At 50.7% G+C, this 18232-nt stretch overlaps 1 protein-coding gene across 2 annotated transcripts in view; it reads right to left on the bottom strand.

The window, feature by feature from the left end:
- Positions 1–18232, bottom strand: part of LOC130392196 (transcription factor HIVEP3) — a 41879-nt gene that overhangs the window by 13114 nt on the left and 10533 nt on the right. Inside the window, exons 2-3 of one of the 2 annotated variants that reach the window (XM_056602652.1) lie at positions 11319–11661; positions 249–2639 (exon numbers count right to left, since the gene is read on the bottom strand). In XM_056602652.1, coding sequence (XP_056458627.1) covers positions 249–2307 — 2059 coding nt within the window. In that variant the 5' untranslated portion in view covers positions 2308–2639; positions 11319–11661. The remainder of the gene's footprint in view (positions 1–248; positions 2640–11318; positions 11662–18232) is intronic. The other variant, XM_056602651.1, reaches the window with a different exon arrangement.

Genomic DNA, 18232 nt, shown 5'->3' with positions numbered 1-18232 from the left:
GCATTGATTTCAGAAAAATTAAAGAGCTCTAGGGACAGGCCTAGTACATTTAGGCCGGGACATTTCTCCTTATTCCTCATACATATAATGTCAGCCAACTGCGTTGAGACATCTATTCTCAGCATTCAATAATTCATTTAAAAGAAGGAGGAGATATACAGATATATTTCCCATAATTTAGTTTAAGTTGATTAGAGGGGGCGGTTCGAGCCATTAGGCCCTCCCACAGGAAGTAGAAGGTAGCCCACCTGAGGTGGCGTGTGTGCGCTCCGGTCTGCTTGGCACTGGAGTGTAGGCGCTGGAAGTGCCGGGGGTGGCCGTCGGCCCGGGGCTCGGAGGGTCCTCCTCCAAGCTTTCCTCTTTCCTCCTCTTCCTCACCGCCATGGCCAGCGCTCGGAACTTGTAGTGCATTATTTGTGGGCGGTCCTCCCTGCGCGTTCCGCACGCCGCCCCGCCCCCCGTCCCCACGGTTTGTTTCGACGGACACACGCCCCTGTGGGCCTCGTAGCTCTCCCTCTTCTTACACCGGGCCCCGCAGGCATCACACTCAAACTCTGTAGGGCCCTGATGCTGCTGCTGCTGCTGCTGCTGCTGCTGCTGCTGCTGCTGCTGCTGCTGCTGCTGCTGCTGCTGCTGCTGCTGCTGCCGCTGCCTGGTTGGGTCGATCCCTCTGGGTGAGGAGGTAGGACCGACCCCCTCTGTGAGGGCCTCGGCTCCCAGGGGAAACTCTACGGCCGGCTGCCGCCTCAGCATCCGTTGGGCGTGGCCGACCCGCATCTCCGTGACCAGCGCCTGCTGCTCGTCGAAGGAGTGGCAGAGACGGAAGCCCCCCGGGGGGGCGGCGGCGCTGCCAGAGGAGGGCTCTCCCTGGCAGGCGGACAGGGGCATGGAGTGGCTCCTGAGCAGGGGGACGGAGGACGGGTCCTGCTCTGGCCCCTGGAGGCGACCCATGTAGCTGGGGCCGGGGACCTCCTCTTTGCCGGGGTCGAAGCTGTGGGGGTCTTTGGCGGAGCAGAACTTGGGGTACTCCATGCTGCTCTTCCTGGACAGAGAGGAGCGTCTGGGCTTCACGCTGTCGATCTCGCTGGTGTCCACCACCGCCTCGTTGATGGTGATGAGCTTGGTGATGTGCTCGATCACCTGGGTCTTGGGGACGCCGTAGGACAGGCCCTTGTCGTCGAGCCCCGAGGAGGAGGAGTGGGGGTGCGGCTGATGGGCGTGGCGCTGCTGCCCTCCCATCCTCCCGTACTTGCCCAGGATAATCTCTGCGTAGCTTTTGGCACTGGCGCTGGGAGGGCTGACCTGGGACATCTCAGTGCTGCCCGACCCCGAGAAGTAGCCCGACTCCGTGCTGCCCTTGCTGCCCGGGCCCAGCGACGACGAAGAGGACGTGGAGAGGGAGGAAGGACGGTCGCCCGACGAGGCCTTCGGGCCGCGCTTCCTCTCGCTCAGCCTCATCGCCAGCCGCTGCTTGACCACTTGAGAGTCCTCCAGCCTCTTGGCTTCGTCCGGACCTTCCGGCGTCTCCTTCGTGGCGCTCTTCTGCTGGGCTGTCGTGTCTTTAGAGGAGGAGTGTTTGTGCTGGCCGGTTTCCTCCTCGGACTCCGTACTCTCCCCCTCGGTGGGTTCCTCGGGGTCTTCCCCGGGCCCGCCCCCCTCCGGGCCACTTGAACTGGGCTCGTCCCGGATGGACGCGAGGCCCGCTTTGATGCGGTGGGCGTGGGACTTGCGGTGCTTGTAGAGGTTGCTCTTGGTCTTGAAGGAGAAGCCGCAGGGGATGCAGGGGTAGGGCCTCTCGCCTGTGTGCGAGCGGATGTGCTTCTGCAGGACGCTGGGCTTGGCGCACGGCCGGCCGCAGTACGTGCACACGTACTTGCCGGGCTTCTGGGGTTTCTTCTCCCCGCGTTTGGACGGACCCCCGCTCTCTGGGGCGTCCTGGCTCGGCTGGGGTGCCGCGCCCTGGGCTCGCTCCCCTCTGGTGGAAGAGGCGGAGGGGACGGAGGCCGAGGCCGAGGCCAGGGTCACCGTGGAGGAACCCCCCGGCGCGGAGAGGAAGCTCCCCCCCGAGGGGCCGGCGGCGTCCGAGTGCTGCCACGCGATGGCCTGCTGCTGCTGCAGCCGGAGCATCAGGGTGCTCCGCTGCGGCGGGCGGCTCTGCAGCCGTCCCGGGGCCCGGGCTCCGGGGCCGGCGGGCTGCAGGGGCGGCCGGGGGGGGCGGGGCCCGGGCGGGGGCTCGGCAGACACGGAGTGCTGCTCCGGCCTTCCGGGGCGCTCCCCGCCGGCCGGGCGGCTGGAGCCGGCCTCCATAGAGGCGGGAGGAGGCCTCAAGGAGTCTGGAGGAGGGGCGGCCTCATGGAGCTAGCCCTGGCAGTACACGGGTCAGGAATACGACATCTGCAGGCGGACTCATTAATCATGTAACAGGCGCTTTTTGGTAGGGGCCAACGGTTATTTGAGAACGCCAAGTAAGGCATTATAAGAGGGTGCCCTGGAGGTGAAGGTCTGAATGTAAACATGGGTCGTCTCCCTTCATTGAGCGCCTCGGCTGCTGTCCAGTGGGAGACATGTTAGCTCCCCGGGAACCAACTGTCTCCAAGTTAGCTCCAAAACCTGGCTAGACAGTCAGCTTCCGGCTGCATCTAAAGAAAGAGTGGGAACAAAAGACAGTGGTGATGAGACATGAAGACACTGCAACAATAACAACACACACACACTCCATAGTCCGCACCATATTCATATTCACCACAGAATGAACAAAATCCAGCATATTGCAGGTATATTGCAGTACTATGCCGCAGTAGAGAAATGCCATTGCTTTTATTTTTTCGTTTCTGTTCTTACAAGCTGTCATGACAGTAGTGAATCCATCACTTAAACTCACAGACTCTGAACCATTAAGTGCGAACAAACAGCACGTCTAACCTTTTCTGGAGAATAGTTGTGTGCTGATACTAGAGAAAGGCCAAAGTCATTAGTTTCCTATCATGAGACTCCACACACAAGATCGGCCCTCACATATCATACAGTGACAAACAGGGTTAGATCTGCTGGCATAACGCTGAGAGAGGAGACTGCTGTAATGAGAACATTTGCGAGGTAATAGCATCAGCTGCGTGTTATTGCTCTCATCTGTCCTGAACTCATCTGTACACCAGACCCTCCTGTCAAGCACCGAGCAGTGCAGAAGAACAAGACAATCCTGGCCCAGCCTCATGCTGCACTCAGAACAAACACGATGTCTGCTCCGGGATCGTGTGGTAAGGTCTGGATGCCAATGTCAATGTGATCTGATTGTTAAATGTTAACAACAGCAATATTATCCGTGTGCATCATGTTCACACGGATGCAAATACACACGCATGAACCCAGACGAGCAACACGCTCGAAACACGCAGGGCATTGAGCGCCCTTTCAGAACCTGTAACAGTCATGGAGGTGAAGTAATGTGTGTCCATCTGAGCCATGGCCTGATCCATTGCTAGGGGCGGTCGAAGCAGCATCCAGAGGAGATGAATTAAATGTGGAGGACCACAGCGTTGAGCATGACAACTCATTTTGGGAAGTTAGTGAATGTTCAACCCGTCTGGCACTTTAGCTAAACTGAGCTAAATGGATGGCTGGTGATGCTTTGAAGTGGATGAGACGATGTGAACGTAACTGGGCTCCAGCTAATGCTCTATACAGTCAGCCACTAGGGCGCAGTGTTTCTGTGGGACAGTTGTCCTCAAAGTCTATCGTACTAGCGGCTTCTGAGGAGCTCCTCCTGTAATAAACACACAGACACGCTGTGACAACGTCACCCACACACCAACAGGAAGGACAGGGGGAGTTTTTGCTCTCATGGAAGAGACTTCTGGAAGGGGATTCCATGGGATCTCCGTCTGTAAGATATTGACTTAAGCCTTTTAGGACTTAGGACCAAAAAGTTCACGCTCCTGAGAGGGCCAGTTAAATCAAATTCTGGTAACCCACGATCAATCTGAATGGTTTGGCTGTGAGGTGGGCGGTGTCAGAGAGAACATCGGTTATCTGCAGAGAGTTCTGCTCTCCAGCGTCTGCTGACACCCAGTCATCCACGGTTTCAGAGGGAATCACCGGGAGGCCGGCATGGTGAGAAACACACACAATACAGAATGGAAACCCCAACCAGTTGCAGTGGAAAATAAAACAGGTTTTAATGGAAGTGATGTCGGGGAAAAACAGTGTCGTGGCTGCTGCGTTCAACGTTTGATTCCCACGGCCTATATCTCACCTCTAGGCGTCCTATTGGCAGACGTCTTACTCTTGCTAGCTCCTAGATGACCTATAGATGACCTAGGCGCTTGGAACATTTTCTACATCCCATAATAAAACAGAGAGAGGGAGGTGAGACAGGAGAGGTGGAGAAACACGGAGGGGTGAGAAAAGAGAGGAGAGGGGGAGGGATGGAGGTAAAGGGAGTGGAGAGGAGAGGGGGAGGGGGAGGGAAGGGAGAGAGGAGAGGGGGAGGGGGAGGGGGAGGGAAGGGAGAGAGGAGAGGGGGAGGGATGGAGGTAAAGGGAGTGGAGAGGAGAGGGGGAGGGGGAGGGAAGGGAGAGAGGAGAGGATTACAGTAAACAGCACAAGTCTGGGTGTCGACGGTGAGGAAGAACTGACAGCTTTTGCTTATAATGAGCACAACTTTTCTCTCTTGCCATGTCTTAACTCACATATACACAACCACACACACTCGTATACACACACACACACACACACACACACACACCTTACGTGTGCACACAGATTGCACGCACACACACACACATATATACGCGCGCACAACAAAGGCCGGACACACACATACACAAACAGCTGTCATTATAGCCGGTCTGCCTCTCTGTCTTCGTGTTCCTCAACATCTGCTGCAGGACCAACATCTTCTTTGTGTTTTTCCGAATCTGGCTTTGATTACAGCAGCAATTCACCCAGAATAACAAAACCAAATCACCACCATTATAAACTCTTTATCTGCCTTTCAGCGGCCTCAAACTGTTTAACTTAAATTCTGTTTTCAACCCGGTTCTACCAAGTGTTTCCTCTACATGGAAGCCGAGCGAGGAAACTAACTTTAGTTGTATGTGTGTTGGAAACAAACTTTAAGTGTATGTGGTGGGGGTGTGGGTCCGCGTACCCCTTATTGTGAGAATGAAAAGTGAGACGGTTCTAAAAGAATGGAACAAGTAAGAAGAAGAATTGTGTGCGTTTGATGAGGCGGAGAAGGAGGAGAAAAGGGCTTAGAGAGAAACTGAAAGGCCAGCGGAGCCATTGAACAGGTAAGACAGGTGAAAGGGGGAGGAGAGAGAGAGAGAGAGAGAGAGAGAGAGAGAGAGAGAGAGAGAGAGAGAGAGAGAGAGAGAGAGAGAGAGAGAGAGAGAGAGAGAGAGAGAGAGAGAGAGAGAGAGAGAGAGAGAGAGAGAGAGAGAGAGAGAGAGAGAGAGAGAGAAAACTGGAGGAATAAAACCCAGAGCCTCCTTCATGCAGGTTAATAACATTGGTTTTGTGCAGCGCAACCGCACAGCTGAGCCAGCTATAGCCTGGCTGTTGATGCTAAACCAGAAAATTAGCAGCTCTAAACCAGGTGGTTGGCAGCTCTTAACCAGAAGGTAAGCAGCTCTGAACAATGTGGTGGGTTACTCTAAAGCAGCCAGATAACAGCTTTAAACCAGGGCGTTAGTGACTCTAAACCTGGAGGCTAAGAGCTCTAAACCAGAGGATTAGCAGCTCTAACCCAGAGGATTAGCAGCTCTAAACCAGAGGATTAGCAGCTCTAACCCAGAGGATTAGCAGCTCTAAACCAGAGGATTAGCATCTCTAAACCAAAGGATTAGCAGCTCTAAACCAGAGGATTAGTGACTCTGAACCAGAGGATTAGTGACTCTGAACCAGAGGATTAGTAGCTCTAAACCAGAGGATTAGTGACTCTGAACCAGAGGATTAGCAGCTCTAAACCAGAGGATTAGTGACTCTGAACCAGAGGATTAGTAGCTCTAAACCAGAGGATTAGCAGCTCTAAACCAGAGGATTAGTTACTCTGAACCAGAGGATTAGTGACTCTAAACCAGAGGATTAGCAGCTCTAAACCAGAGGATTAGTAGCTCTGAACCAGAGGATTAGCAGCTTTAAACCAGAGGATTAGGGACTTTAAACCAGGCGGTTATCAGCTCTAAACCAGGTGGAAGGAGATCAGCAGCTGTATTATTAATGGCTGTCTAGACCAGTTAGGAAACACACAGTTAGAAAACAGAGCTAAAAAATTCAGTTAAGAAACAGCTAGGAAACACGCAGCATTATAGGTAGCTGGGTAATGACGAGGCATTCTGTGGCCTAGTCAGAGGAAATTGTTTTATTAGCTCCACCCAATCCATTACCAAGTGATCTAATAAAATAGCCTTACTTTTTCACTAATAGAAAATATATCTGAGTGTACACACACTCAAACGTATATTATTTTGTATTTTTAGATTAATAGACCATTGTCAAATGTGAATGTGTTATTATTAGTTTGTTTACTATGTTGTATCTTATTAAAATGGTGTGCTTTGGCAATCTAAATCAACTTTTTCCATTCCAGAAAAGTGCTTTGATTCATGACACAGAGACAGAGAGATAGACAGAGAGAGAGACACAGAGAGAGAGACAGTGAGACAGAGGCAGAGAGAGAGACAGTGAGACAGAGGCAGAGAGACAGAGAGGGCAAGTGGAAAGAGACGGTGGGTGTGCAAGCATGGGTGTTTGTTTTTGTGTGTTTATGCATTTGTTAGTAAGTGTGTTTGTGTATGCATGTGTACTTGTGTGCGTATATGCGTGTGATGAGGGATTCGTCAGCAAAAAAAATAGTGGAGAAACCGAAGAGATAACCTCCACAAGGAATATCTTGCACACAAAAACACGCACACAAAAACACACACACACACACACACATGAATTCCCTTTGAACCTTATCACACTGTCATCCCTGAGTATGAAATCCAGTAATTGTACCTTTTAAGGACTAACCCTCTCCTTTAAGGACGGATCCCCCTGATCCCTCTGCTCATTACGCCCTTCTGTACCGAGGGGCGATGTGCAGCGGAGGGGGGAGGGGGGGAACGGATCAAAGTTCATTTACAAACCACACGGGATCACGCCGACCACGTCTGGGAGCCCCGTTTCCTCATCCACACCGGGCCGCCTGCTGCAGCTGGTAATGATGGATCAGAATATGGGCTAAACATTAAATTACCTCACGCCCCAAGAGGAGATAAACCCGCTTAAGTGTTTTCCTTACTTTTTTTTTACGGCTGCCCTCCCGGTGCCGGTTCCCATGGTTACCAGCTTGCTCTGAACAACGGCAGATGGAGAGGGAGCTGGAGGTCTAAATTTATCCCCCAGCATCCTCTCTGGGTCGAGACGCTCGCGTGCGGTATCGTATAGGAAATGGAACCCTGATCTCAGAGTTCAGCGACGACCTGCCGTGACCCCTGACCTCGTCTCAATTCAGGACCTCCGATGAAACAGGGCTGATACTGATTCCTGGCTGATGCAAGGTCCGCGTCACAGGAACCCGCACATCATTCAGGTAATGATTATTGATTAGTGTATAACTCGTTGTAAGCACTGTAAGCTGTAAGTACTTCTGGGATATCCGATCTAAATAGAAGATAATCCAGGGATAAACACCAGCGGCGCGGCGTTCATCATGCCCAAGTGAAGGGGAGACACTGGGCTTAACGCTAGCCAGACGCTGCACAAGCAGTTAGGGAATGTGGTTTTGTTCGGTCCCAGCAGACAATAAAAACTAACAGAGGACAGAACCGCATACCGGCCGACGCTGGAATTAAAACATCCGATCCCCAGACAGCCTCAGACCGCCTACCCTGAAAGCAGCGGCTGCTGAGAAGGACTTTGTTTTGGGAATGACCACATGAACCAACCATCTCTCCCTTTATCACTCTGACACTTACAGGAAGAATGCACAGTGTGTGTGTGTGTGTCTGGCTGCATTGTGATCAACCGATTACAGTGATTTCAGTCATGTATTACTTTTTCTTAAATCTCCCTCACCACACATTGGTATAAGTGTAATAATAACGTCCAATTTGCTTAGATGCAAATACCTCTCTCTCTCTCTCTCTCTCTCTCTCTCTCTCTCTCTCTCTCTCTCTCTCTCTCTCTCTCTCTCTCTCTCTCTCTCTCTCTCTCTCTCTCTCTCTCTCTCTCTCTCTCTCTCTCTCTCTCTCTCTCTCTCTCTCTCTCTCTCTCTCTCTCTCTCCCTCCCTCCCTCCCTCCCTCCCAGGCAGTGAGCAAAGCATCACTTTGATTAAACACTAGCCATTGCACTGCAGGTCAATACAGCCTCCAAATCAAAGCCAAGGAGGCCCAGTGGGCAGCCAGAGGAGGCCGGGGCTAAATGTAGTGACACGGGGCGGAAAATAAAATCGGTACTTTTGGTAACTTAATTAACGTTCTGTTCATGAGGCTGAACAGAACGCTATTACAGGTGCCAATTTTCCTTTTTTGGATGTACTTCTTTTTACTGGGCCGCAAACGTCAATCATCTCTGGTCAACCAACATAACTGGGGCTCTTTTTTACAAAGACCTGACTGTTCCCTTGGTATCCTCACTTAATTGATGTTGTTTCAGTTGTATTTACGCTCAAACAAAGATGCTAACTCACAGCATACTAAACACACATCCGGACTAAGCACGCGAAACATATGTCCGAACTAAACACTCTAAACACACATCTTTACTAATCTAACTAAACACACGTCCTGACTAAGCACATCCTTAATTTAGCACACTAAACACATTTAACTAACACCACACTAAACACACCCCTTAACTAAGCACATGAAACACATCGTCTAACTAGTAGGCACACAAAACACTTCTAACTAACAGCGTACTTAACACTAAACACTGAATACGCAGCGTACTTAACACTAATCACAAAACACTAAACACGTCTCTTAACTAACGATGTACTTAACACTAAACACATCTCCTAACTAACAGCGTACTTGACACTAAACACTGAATACGCCTCCTTTCTAACAGCGTACTTAACACTAATCTCAAAACACTAAACACGTCTCTTAACTAACAATGTACTTAACACTAAACACTAAACACGCCTCCTTACTAACAGCAAACTCATTGAGGTGCAAAAGAGGAGCCATAAAAAATAACTCAAGAGTCAGAGAAAGCAGTGATAGTCAATTACCATAACAAAACCATTCAGCGTTTTAAATAGCCAACATAACGCAACACATAGTAACTCAACATGAATAAACTCAGTGAAACCCGTCCATTCATTCCTTGTGTGACTATTTGAAAGCTGAGACACATGGCCAAGATGGAAAACACCAGAGAAACACACGGGAATGATCAGCATTGAGAAACTACACTGAAGATAGAGATGCAGATTGAGTGAGACAGCGACAGAGACAGAGAGACAGAGAGACAGAGACAGAGAAAAGAGAGACAGAGACATAGAGAGAGCAACCGAGAAAGAGAGTTTACCTGAGAGAATTGTGGCTTACCCACAGAGAGGCCGGGCTTGCATTGAGACAAGCAGGAGAGAGGAGCAGAGAGTTGGGTGCATACTGCTCGTCTGAGTGGGTGTGTTGCTCAGTGGGAGTGTGGCGCTGATGGAGGTCTGGTGCTTACTGGGAGGTGGGGGTGATGGAGACCGAAAGGAATAAAAAGTGAGCAAACATTTTCCCGCTGAATTTAAATGTTGTAAAAAGGAGAACTGGGGTGAGACCTGAGATCCAGCTTAACAGAGACACACACCTTAAGACACACACGCACACCGCCCTTAAGACAAACACACGCGCACACTCACGCAGACACGCACACTCACACAGACCTTAAGACACACACACGCACACTCACACAGACCATAAGACACGCACACACACACACACACACACACACACACACACACACACACACACACACACACACACACACACACACACACACACACACACACACACACACACACACACACACACACACACACACACACACACAACTTAAGACACACACAAACACACACACATAAACACACACACACACACAACCGTTAGGACATACACACAAACACACACACTTTTTTACCACTGTTTTTAATCTCAGATGACCGAGACAATAAAAGGTACATGATATTCCAGGGAAAGTGACAACCAGCTCTTTTGTGACGACAAACACGAACAATAAAGGTTTTGCCGCTTCCCTGACAGGCCCACGGGGAGGAGGGAGCAGAGCGCCGGCTGATCGGGTTACAAACGGGTCAGACTTGGGGCTTCCCCTGGAAACACACGCTAATTAGCACCCGCTTAGCGCCGCAGTTAGCCCCTATTGTGGCCCCGGATTAGGAACCCACACGCACACACAAACACACACACACTCGCGCACAGCCCTCCAGACGGGCAGCCAGGTCAGCGCTGCAGTGCTGGATGGACTATTTGAACGTAGTTCATTCTGTGAGATTGCGTGAAGCACTTTTCCACCATATATATAGATATATATATATATATATATATATATATATACACACACCACATATTCATATATAGATTAAAGATAAATAGACACAGAGACAGAGAGAGACAGAGACAGAGACAGAGAGATATGGAGCAAGAAAAAGCCCATGCTTTCCAGAAGAGATCACTGGCAGAGCACAGGAAGTGTGAGTCACGCTAAAAAATAAACACTCACAGACAGACACACACACACACACACACACACACACACATACGGAGGAGCTGCTGATCCGACATTGGGAAACACTCCTCAACATGGGTCAGAGCCGGGCGGTGACCCGGTGTTACCTACTGCAGGAGGAGGAGGAGGAGGAGGAGGAGGAGGAGGAAGAGGAGGCAAAGACTGCAGCACTTCAACCTGTTTGATCCTAACAGCTGCTCAGCCATTCAGAAATATTCATGGGCTGGAGACAGTATTCACAGAATTTACATCCAGTGTGTTAAACTGTGAATCTTAATCGCAAACACAAGGATCCATGTTTAGGAATAACCCAAACCTCACAGCTTCTAGGGATAGGGACAAATGTATAAGATAACTATATATATATATATATATATTTATATATATATACACACACATATGAATACATGCTGTATACACTGTGCAAATAAACTGTATTTGCCAAGACAGCAGTGTGGCTACCACTGGAGCTGGGCTAGCCTGATTTGCCTGTGACACATGGGGGGGGTGGAGGTGGCGGTGGGGGGGGGGGGTTGTATTGTGTCTCAGTGTGAATGTGCTCATTGTGAGCGTCTGTAGCGGGCACCTCCTATGCTGTCCACCATCCGTCATCCTTTTGTCCTCTTGTCCTCTGTTCTGTTCCCCGGCTCTGGGCCGGACGGCCCGGGACAGAACCTTCCTCTGTGGGTCTGCCGATTGACAGAAGCTGCTCCACACGGAGACACCATGATAACGCCCGGGTGCTTCCAGGCTGGCGCTGCCCCTTACTGCACCCTCACACACACGCACGCTCCCCGGTACACAGGCACACGCGCACGCTGGCTCTCGCCCTCGCTCGACTGCAGGGGTTGCACCACTAGCCTCAGAAGGCTGCTTCTTCTCAGAGGCCCAACAGAAGCCAGCTCCGGGTTCCTGGGGTGTTGACACCGCTGTGGTATGAAGGATGCATAATGAATGATAACAAGGAATGCTATCTTTATCCATATTATTGGCTCCTTGAATTAATTGAGATGACTGCGAGGCACATTGCGCGTATAAATACAGAAGCAACACCTAAAAGCAAACATAGTGTACCAGGAAAAGCCGAGTTGTTTTCGGACAATCTTAGACTATAATTTGGAGACTAAATGAGTGGCCTGCAAATTTAGAGAAAAGCATATAAGTGACATATTTCTGGACCTCTGTGCCATAAAGTGGTGCTGGCAGTAAAACAGGCCGTCCCAGAGTATTTTGAGAGGCTCCCTCTGTTCTGAGGTCAGAGACGTTGTTTATTTCAGACATGTGGTCTTCCAGTAAACTGACCCCCTCTGTGCATACGACTGCGGTGTTACGATAGAAACGAGAGCTATTTAAAAGAGCCGGCTCAGAAAGACCACTGTGACTCAATATCTCACCCCTGTTTGTGTGTGGGGGAGGGGGAGGAGGGCAAACACAAACGTAACACACGTGTGGGTCCTTGCATGTGCGTGTGTGAGAGAGAGAGCATCCTTGCCTAAAGGCTTCCTGTGGGCACACAGGCTGAAACAACAACATGATGTCGTGGCTTTGTTTTCACCCCAAACCCCCGAAACACCATTTCTTTCATTAATGGATTCCACCCACCACGGCATTGGACATTAAAAGTTCTGTGGTTTAGCAAAAGTGAAAGTGTTTTCTGCGATGGAGGCTGATGTTAGCATTGCTCTGAGCCATCGGTGACGAGTTGTTATTCAGGGAAGACCATGACTGGGTGTGCTCAGAACAAAGAGAAAGCACACATTGCTGATAGACGGACCAGCAAAAACACAAAAAGATGGCAAATACACACGTTGCACACACACACAGACGCACACACACACAGACGCACACACACACACACACACACACACACACACACACACACACACACACACACACACACACACACACACACACACACACACACACACACACACACACACACACACACACACACACACACACACGTACATTTAATCGTTATTGTTTAAGCGGTCAGGCAGCCAGCTAATGGAGTCCTGCACGGCACTCTCTAGTTAATGCGATCGATCTTTAATCGGCAGATCTGACATATGATCCTGAAACACTGACAGACTCACCCCCGCCTGCCTCTTGCTGCTCATCCCCTCTCTACCTCTCTACCCTAAGGGTCTCCGTATCACAAGGAACTGGATTCATGTCAGCACAAGTCAGGTCCAAGCTTTTAGTGTAGAAAGCCATTATGGAGATAGCCCTGGATGTATAATGTCCACAATAAACCCCTCCCCATTAAAAATCATTTGTTTTGGCTCCATTATAGGATCCATTCAAGACTGGCTTGTACCAAAAACTTTTACTAATGTGTGCAACCAAAATTGTCCATATTATTAATTTTGTGAGATCCTTAAACTCTTCTATTTTAAGCCGAGAGAGGAAACGTTGAAGAAAGACCCCAGGTTACTTGATTCTTCCTAGGTTCTAGGCCCTCAATGCTTTTACAAACATTACTTTTCGACACTTCTTATCAATGTGTATCAAGATGCCATAGAAAACACCTGCGGTAAGTACACAAGGAGGGTCTGCCATGTTCTGTGGAACCAGACTGAAAAATGAGAGATTATGCAGCAGTTCAAATATTTTCGAACAATGTGTCCACCGGCCAGGTAACACTACCTCAGGAGAGTAGCGTTCCCAAACAGTAGATCAAGAATGCCAAATCTGATAAGGCGTCTCACGGCGCCGTGACTAGCATCACACAGGAGAACACCAGTCACGACAGTGACTCGCCCGACTGCAGACCGCCATCAACCCCCTCCGCTTCTTCACGCCCACATTCAAGCGTCTCCTTCTCACGGCTTTAACAGTCTCACACGCTACAGAGGGAGACCCCTCAGTGACACGCTGTTTATCAACCCATGAGAGCACATATAGCCACAGGGGTTAAAAGACCTCCAATTCGTTCAAAACACATTTTATTAACTTAACGTCCACGGCTCAACAGCACGGTTTAGTCATAAAACCAGTCAATCGAGAACCAGGGGGGGGACGCACAGACGAGCCTGCAGGTCTCCGTAGGCCAAAGAGAACCAGAATCCGCCGGTCTGGGTCACCGAGGGGCCCTCGTCAACACCGTCGCTGCTGCGGTGGGGCCGTCTGACAGAGAACCAGCCGTGTGGTAGAATGGTGTGCAGAGAGTGACAAAGCGTATGGAAACAGAAGAGTGTTCAAAAATAGAAAGAGGAAGTGGCCTTTGAGAAGAAAAAAATAACCCAAAACAGGTTTCCGCAGGTGGCTGGGTGCGTGGGTGGAGGTGATGGCTGGATGGGTGTATGTGCGGGTGGAGGGATGGGTGAGTGGGTAGATGGATGGGAGCGGAGTGGGTGGAAAGGTGGGGGTCCAAACTGCAGAACCAGCATGATGCAAATGATCAGCAATGCCGTCTACCACACCTTCCTGGCACAACGGGCTGCCTTATATTTGCTCGCTCAAGCGGAATGAGATTTGGCTTCAGGTATGAAGCTATCACCTCAAGTCAGCCACAGTGAGGAGGAAAGGCTTAAGCAAATATGCGTTGACTTATTCATGAGGGCAACTATACAGTTAGAATAGAAAGACATCTCAGTGTTTAAAAGAAGTTAAGCTACTGGTGAATCCACGGTCGGACCAAGTTTTTTTTTTTTTCTTTCGAGGCCGGCTGAGGTTGGAAAGATTCTAGAAACCGCAAACGTTAAGAGTGTTCTGCCATTTCTTCCCCTTGGGTTGTCAGAACCAGAAAGGCTATAAAGCTGTCTTTATAAACGGATGAGAGTCTAAGCACACACACACACACGCGTGTACAGAAGCTGCTTAAGGATTGACTCCGAAGAGTCACTGATCCGGGCCGGCTGGTGTGTTAAACCATAAGTGAACCTTGCTTATTTGGGTTGTAGGGTGCTGCTGCTGCTATACTAGTGGCACACACACACACACACACACACACACACACAACAGCTCCAGGGAGCGTCAACAGGTGGAAGCTCTGTCTAAGTGTGCTCCACCGCCATGCCGAAACACAGCTTCACCGCTTCACCGCTTCACCACTACACACACACACACACACACACACACACACACACACACACACACACACACACACACACACACACACACACACACACACACACACACACACACACACACACACACACACACACACACACTAACCGCCGTGACCACTGGTGTACTCCTCATCTCTCCCCACCACGCAGAGAGGGACACCCTGCGGAAAAGGGATTTCACTCATTCCTGGGCTGTCCCAGAGAACCGCTGCAGACAGCAACAACACCTCCATTCAGAACCAAGCCACGTTCGCTGCACATTCCTGCCAAATGCTGTCCCTCTTGCCAAGGGCGAGTGGCACAAGGCTAGTGGTCTAGGGCTAGTGGTCTAGGGCCATTGGTCCAGGGCCAGTTGCCGAGGGACAGTGGCACAGGGCTAGTGGTCCAGGGCTAGCAGCCCAGTGCTAGTGACCCAGGGCTAGTGACCCAGGGCTAGCAGCCCAGGGCTAGCAGCCCAGGGCTAGTGACCCAGGGCCAGTGGCCCAGGGCTAGTGGTCCAGGGCTAGTGACCCAGGGCCAGTGGTCCAGGGCCAGTGGTCCAGGGCCAGTGGTCCAGGGCTAGTGGTCCAGGGCTAGTGACCCAGGGCCAGTGGTCCAGGGCCAGTGGTCCAGGGCCAGTGGCCCAGGGCTAGTGGTCCAGGGCTAGTGACCCAGGGCCAGTGGTCCAGGGCCAGTGGTCCAGGGCTAGTGGTCCAGGGCTAGTGGTCCAGGGCCAGTGGTCCAGGGCTAGTGGTCCAGGGCTAGTGACACAAGGCTAGTGACCAAAGGCTAATGGCCCAGAATAAGTGGCCCAGAATAAGTGGCCCAGAATAAGTGGCCCAGAATAAGTGGCCCAGAATAAGTGGCCAAAGGCTAGCGGCCAAGAACTGGTGGCAAAGGACAAGTGGCCCAGGGCTAGGGGGCCAAAGGCTAGTGGCCAGGGGTAGAGGTCAAGGGCAGGAAGTCCAGGGCTAGTGGCCCAGGGCTGGAGCTCCAGGAATAGTGGCCCAATGGCTGCATGCAATTAATGCATGTTGATCTGGTTTGGTTTGGGTGTGTATATCTGTATGTTTGTCTGTATGTGTACATTTCTGTGTGTGTGTTTGGGATTTTGTGCATGTGCATGTACTTGAATGACGTCTCATGAAGAAGGTAGAGTGAAAGGGAGATAGGGAGCGAGGGAGAGAGTCTTGCATGTTGTCTCTTCTCCAACAGAAGCCACAGCACCACTGGCTCTGTCTACACACTATGAGCCCTCCAGCAGTGGAGCAGAAGAACGGTATTCGGAGTAAGTGTGGGTGTAGGAAGTGCCGCTCCAGGCTGAATGAGACATGTCATCAATCACTCACAGCAATCGAGCTCAGCTAAAACAGGTTCCTAGTGAGGGAGAAGTTTGTATGGATGCGTGGGAGTGTGTGTGTGTGTGTGTGTGTGTGTGTGTGTGTGTGTGTGTGTGTGTGTGTGTGTGTGTGTGTGTGTGTGTGTGTGTGTGTGTGTGTGTGTGTGTGTGTGTGTGTGTGTGTACAAGACACAGGCAGCCCAACAAAATAGATTTTACACCAGAGTTTATCTACCGTGGACATTCATCATGAGCGGTCTGCTTTGGATTGTGTTCTGCTGCGCTTGCCAAGAAACTATGAATGTTAAAATATATAAGAATGACGTCAATCTCTCACTACGTCCGGCTTAGTCTGGTGAGACCAGTCGCATCTCTGAGCTCACATTCTGATGATCTCTGCCAATTTGTCTGTACCAAAGATCCTTTTGAAATTCTTTTTTTCCAAAAAGGTTTAAATTACAGGACCAATCAGCTCTCGGGGTTTTAACAATCAGCTCGAGGGACTAGTATGATTGGATCAATCGGCTCTAGGGGGATTTATGATAGGACTATCAGCTAGCGGGAGGTATTATAGGACCAACCAGCTCTAGGGGGAGGTATGATAGAACCAATCGGTGTTCGGGAGAGGGAGTTTCCATTCATGATGAACAAGGAGTGCCGCAGCCTGGCGATATAAAAAAGACAATGGTGTCACCCGGCGAGAAGAGAGCTATCAAAATGGTCTAAATTACACTGAAACAAAGACGTTGAAAGATGAACATAAATGGATACGGCATGAGCAAAGAGAGGACGAGTGTCACTCTGATTGGCTGAAGTCATTTGAACAACGTGAAGCTGCGCCCATTTTCGGAATTCGATGGCTGCCAGACATTTAGGTTTCGCTTCATTGTGAAACCTAAACACAAATAACTGGAGGATCTCATGGGCTGACGACAGCTTATGGCCCCAGGTACAACGACATCGACAGTGACAACAACAAACTGTAGTGGAGATAGATCAAGCGTTCAACCGGCCTGCTTGAATCAGTCAGAAGGGCCACGCGGAGGTTCCTCTGGAGTCTGACTCCAAGCCTCATGCTGTAATCTAACTGACCCACTTCATCCACCAGACAGACACAACGTGTCACTGCTGGTACCCAGCAGATGTGTTTATGCTCAGGGGAAGGCCACACACAGAAACCCATCTGCGCCCACTGGTGTACAGTAACACACAGACACATTCCTGCTCCAAACACACTTCAATTCAACCATAACCAACCATGTTTAACACACACACACACACACACACACACACACACACACACACACACACACACACACACACACACACACACACACACACACACACACACACACACACACACACACACACACACACACAGGTCTCATGATACAGTAACTGAGCCGTGGGTCTTGTGAGCGGTGGATCCATCCAGCTGTCGCCACATCATGAAGACACGGGACTCTGCAGACCAGGGGCTCCTCAACCCAGCCCTCCATCTGTCAGCGACCTGGCCACCCAGCTCAGATACTCACCCACCCAGCTCAGCTCACCTACCCACCCACCCGGATCAGATACTCCCCCACCCAGCTCAGCTCAGCTCACCTACCCACCCACCCGGATCAGATACTCCCCCACCCAGCTCAGCTCACCTACCCACCCACCCGGATCAGATACTCCCCCACCCAGCTCAGCTCACCTACCCACCCACCCGGATCAGATACTCACCCACCCAGCTCAGCTCACCTACCCACCCACCCATCCAGCTCAGATACTCACCAACCCAGCTCAAATACTCACCTACCCACCCACCCGGATCAGATACTCACCCACCCAGCTCAGATACTCACTCATCCAACTCAGATACTCACCCACCCAGCTCAGATACTCACTCATCCAACTCAGATACTCACCCACCCAGCTCAGCTCACCTACCCACCAACCCAGCTCAGCTACTCAACCACCGACCCACCCAGCTCAGATACTCACTCACCCGGAGAGCTCCAGCTGCAGGGGCATGTTGTTCTGACACAAAGGAAGAGAAAGCGGTCTGCATTTTCTTGTTAAGAAAGCCAGTGAGGCGGATCCAGGGCAAAGAGAAACAGAGAG

The sequence above is a fragment of the Gadus chalcogrammus genome, chromosome 11, assembly GCF_026213295.1.
Source record: "Gadus chalcogrammus isolate NIFS_2021 chromosome 11, NIFS_Gcha_1.0, whole genome shotgun sequence".
NCBI classification, from domain to species: Eukaryota; Metazoa; Chordata; class Actinopteri; order Gadiformes; family Gadidae; genus Gadus; species Gadus chalcogrammus.
Note: the sequence above shows the minus strand (reverse complement) of the source record. Positions and strands in the feature narration are given on the sequence as shown.